The following is a 4,505-nucleotide window of genomic DNA, read 5'->3' on the forward strand; positions in this document are numbered from 1 at the left end:
TGGATAGACTTAAGGCTCGAAAGGCGGTTCGGTCAGGTCGAAGGCCCATAGAGCGGTCCATATAGGTTGTATGCTTTACTAGGCAGTCGAGTCAGGATGATGGCTCATATATGCATGTTGTTATCTGTATGGTTGTGTGTGGTACTTTGGGGGAACTCACTAAACTTTGGCTTACAATTTGATTGTTATGGTTTCAACTACTTCAGAGGACAGAGGCAAGGTGAAGGCTTGATCTTGCACATCCTTCGGATTTTTTTATGAAATTTGATTGTGGGATACTCTGATTTATGATTATGGCTTTTGGGAACTATGTTTTGTAAACATTTATGTTTTTGGTTTGGTTTCGGAAATGAAAATTTTACCTTGATTTTTGGGATGTTACAAGTTATCAGGAGTATGTATAACTAATCAGCAAATGACTTAATTGAGAAGTGGCCAAGAGTAGGGTAATTAAGGAAGACTAGTTGTCAATGAAATGTACTATGTTAGATTATGATATGAATGTATGCTATATGGTTATGTGGTTGTGGTAGCTTGGGTTCTATGTAGTCTAAGTTGGATAGTCTGAGAACTCTTGTGATGTTCTTCTTTGATTGTTCGCTCTCGGGTAGATCATCTATTCGACTGTTTATCTGATCCCTGATTATATATGATTTGTTTGTTGCATGGAAAGACCATTGGGGTAGCCCATGACACTTGTTTGTAAGACCATGGGGACAGCCGATGACATTGCAGAGAAAGACCATGGGGTAGCCCATGTCATTGTAGGGGAAGACCATGAGGGTAGCCTATGACACTTGCTCGTAAGACCATGGGGGTAGCCCATGACATTGCAAGGAAAGACCATGAGAGTAGCCCATGGAAAAATGTAAGACTATGATTTAGCTCTTAGCATTCACCTGTGGTTCGAGCAGACCCGTTACTTCATGTATGTTTGTTATGTATGATTATATGGATAGGAGATTGGATTGTTCGATACGAGAGCCGAACTATTATGTGGATGCATTATATGTATGATGGAATATGTGGTATATTGGTGAACTTACTAAGCTTTATGCTTACAGACGTGGATTAAACATTTTTGCAGGTAGTTTGCAAGAAGAGCTCGACGAGACTGTCCACACGCATCGAAGATGTTCGTTTCCGCGGTTCTGTAAATTAACTTTGATATTGTATGGTTTTAATCAAATGAATTTACCTAATGGTTTTGAAACTGAGGTTTTAATTGGTTACTATATTTTAAAATTGAAAAATCTCTTTGTAATTTTTGTGATGTTTTAAACAGTTACCACAAGGTTTTATTTGAAGACGTGTATTTCGTTGGTATTCTGTGTATAAATAGTAACTTTAATGATATTTTTTGTACTAAAAAAACAACAATGATATTTTTTGAACATTTAATAAATAGGTAACATGATAGTTACCTACAATAGCCGGCTTAATGATAAAAACAATAGTTATTTTATTCATTTTTAAACTTCCTTACTTTTTTTTTATGGGTCGGATAAAGCTAGCACATGCTCGTTCTCCATCCTCATCCATATTTCCTAAATAGTTACTTCACCCTGATTTTTACATCGCAGCCGAATTCTTTTTCAATCCAGAAAGAGATAATCACGAAAATGTTGAGGCACGCTACTAAGAGGGTTCTAGGGTTGGGACCTGCAACGTCGGTGGCTCGGACTCGGATTCTACCTAGGTTTTACCATGAGAGGGTGGTGGACCATTACAACAATCCTCGTAACGTCGGTGCTTTTGATAAGAACGATCCTACCGTTGGAACAGGGCTTGTGGGTGCACCGGCTTGCGGAGATGTTATGAAGCTTCAGATTAAGGTTGATGAAGAGACTGGCAAGATTACGGATGCTTGCTTCAAGACGTTTGGTTGTGGGTCTGCCATCGCTTCTTCTTCTGTTGGTTAGTTTTCTTTTCCAAAACCCTAGCTATGTTTTGATGTTCGTAATATTTGAATTCGTACCTTGATTTAGTCAAAGAAAATGGGAGGAGGCATGTAACTTTTATGTCAATTCGGGTGAATTGTTGTTTGTGATTTTAAGAGGGTTTTTTGAATTGGTTAAGCGCTGGTGTTTAATTACCGTGAATAATGGTGATGGTTTGAATTCTTTTGTTTTGTCTGATTAGAATAAAGAATGGAACATAGTAAAACTGAAACCTTTCTGTTTAGAATCAAAAGTTGGATCTGAAATTCAGTTTATGCAAAGTTGTGTGCTTTCAGTGGTTTTTGATGTATCAAATGCCTCTTCCATAGTTGTGAAAACTAGTTTATACATTGTGATGTGTTAGGTGCATAAAACCCATCATATGCTTATTTAAAAATCTTGGAGTTGTAAAAAGGTTTCTAATAAGTGTTAATATGATTGTTTATTCTCTTTACATAAAACTTAGCCTCCTATTTGATGCAAGATTAGTTAATCAAGGTTGTTAAGCATCACTTTTAGACAGAAGGGTAAAATGGTCATGTACTTCCATTCTGTCCAAAAAAGAAACAGTTAAGTGATGGATTTTATAACAGTGAAAGGATTAATGGCAGTAGTTCTTTTATATTGTTGGGTAGTTTTGGCATAATGATAGATAGCTGTTGTAAATTTTTATGTTTGTGTTTTCAGCTACTGAATGGGTGAAAGGGAAACAGATGGAAGAAGTTTTGACCATCAAGAACACGTGAGTTCAGTTCAGACCCTTATGCATGTTCATGTTCTAATTAATACATTTTGCTTATCATGTTTTACTGAAGTGCATACTTATACTCATCTGCTTGTAAATCTATAATACACTTATGTTTAAAAACACCAAAAGCCTATTTTGGATTGCTCTTATATACTCCAAAAATTTATCCTGTGTGTAACCTCTCATTCTCAAAAGGAAGTGGGCCCAAAAAATTGTCCTGGGGACATACAACTCTGATACGAACATGAACTGGATTAAAGATTAAATTCTTATTTAAAAATAACTAAAAGAAAGAAAATATATAATAGGATCATACATACAGACTACAGTAGGTATTAAACAAAACACAAAAATTAAAGAGTAAAAACATACAAGCATTTATAAGTTATAAGTAAAACACAAAAATGATACAGATCACCCATAAAAAAAATTAAACAATGACACAGAGCACAAAAACTTAAGAGTCATAAAGCTTATTAATACAATACATTAAAAAAAAAACTGATAGTCATACAGGAAAATACAGTGCAGTCATAATAGGTACATAACCCATAATTGCTTAAAAAGACTAATAATAAATGCAAGTATGCAACAGCATGAAAAATACAATTCAATTCCTTAAAAAGACACAATATACAAAAAAAGAAAGCTAGTGAAATAATCACATAAAAAAGGGAAGAATGAAGAAATAAGTGAATCTTCTGAAAAATGCAGAAAATCCTTGGTTTCATTATTACAGGTGTGGATTTAAACAAGCCAGTACTCAGAAGCATGTAATTATGAAATTTATGATCATGACACTCTTGAAATAAAAAGCTGATGTTGTCTTCATCAATATATATTTCTCTGTTTATGGATCTAAAATCCATGAAAATGGTGGTTGCTGTTGTTGTTGCAGGGAGATAGCAAAACACCTGTCCCTTCCCCCTGTGAAACTCCATTGCAGCATGCTTGCAGAGGATGCCATTAAAGCAGCAGTCAAGGATTATGAAGCTAAACGTGTTGGTGCTAATAATAAATCCACTTGAAACTACCCTACCAACAACATAATCTATCTGTTTGGATATTGAAAACAGACAACAAGATGACATGCTTTTATATCTTGTCTATGTGTATTTTTTTTTTCTTTCAGTATTTTCTAGTGTGGTGAATGGAGTTGGAGGTTGAAAGATATGTATATGTATATATGTGTCTAAAGAGATAATGCAAGAAACAGCAATGTATTTTTCAGTTTCCTTTTTATTATAGCATTATACTTGCATTTCTTTTTATGATGACATTGACATGTTAGCAATGTGTATATGTATATGTATATGTATACCACCTATTTGACATCTAAAACCGGATTTTTACAAAAAAAAAAACATAATTATTGTGTACAAACATATATCTTTTATTTTAAAGCAATTTGCAACTACCATTTACTACAATCACTAATGTGGGAGGAGTTGTATTGCTTTTACGAGTTTTTTATAACCCTTGACAATTCATTTTTATAAAATCAAAAATTATAACTGTTTATCTTTATCTCCGATGTGGGATAAGTTTTACCAAGCGTTAACTATTTTCTTTACAAATTTAACTATTAACATTCCACCATTTTTTATTTTTATTGTCTCATACAATAAGATAGGTCCTATTTTTTCTTTTTTCAAGATAGTCTCCTTTTTTTTTTTGATGTATAAATAATACATAGAATTTAAAAATTAGGTGGGTCTTAGGACGCACCTTGGTGCTACATAGCTTTGTCCTTGCCGAAACAATAAGTTCGAACACAGTTCCAAAATGTTATATATTGGGGGACCATATTATTGGGT

At 34.0% G+C, this 4,505-nt stretch overlaps 1 protein-coding gene across 1 annotated transcript; it reads left to right on the forward strand.

The window, feature by feature from the left end:
• Positions 1-1,528: 1,528 nt before the first annotated feature.
• Positions 1,529-3,959, forward strand: LOC145107403 (iron-sulfur cluster assembly protein 1-like). Its single transcript, XM_079044272.1, has 3 exons — positions 1,529-1,917; positions 2,628-2,682; positions 3,587-3,959. Exons 1-3 carry the CDS (start codon positions 1,623-1,625, stop codon positions 3,714-3,716), a joined length of 480 nt encoding a protein of 159 aa, XP_078900398.1. The 5' UTR covers positions 1,529-1,622; the 3' UTR covers positions 3,717-3,959.
• Positions 3,960-4,505: the final 546 nt, after the last annotated feature.

Source organism: Lactuca virosa, chromosome 4, assembly GCF_052849685.1.
Source record: "Lactuca virosa cultivar CGN04683 chromosome 4, Lactuca_virosa_CGN04683_v6, whole genome shotgun sequence".
NCBI lineage: Eukaryota > Viridiplantae > Streptophyta > Magnoliopsida > Asterales > Asteraceae > Lactuca > Lactuca virosa.

Excerpts from the sequence above, each read along its gene's own strand:
- LOC145107403 (XM_079044272.1), top strand. The coding sequence starts at position 1,623 with ATGTTGAGGCACGCTACTAAGAGGGTTCTAGGGTTGGGACCTGCAACG. Across the intron at positions 1,918-2,627 it reads CATCGCTTCTTCTTCTGTTG|CTACTGAATGGGTGAAAGGG; the intron begins GTTAGTTTTCTT and ends TTGTGTTTTCAG. Across the intron at positions 2,683-3,586 it reads GTTTTGACCATCAAGAACAC|GGAGATAGCAAAACACCTGT; the intron begins GTGAGTTCAGTT and ends TTGTTGTTGCAG.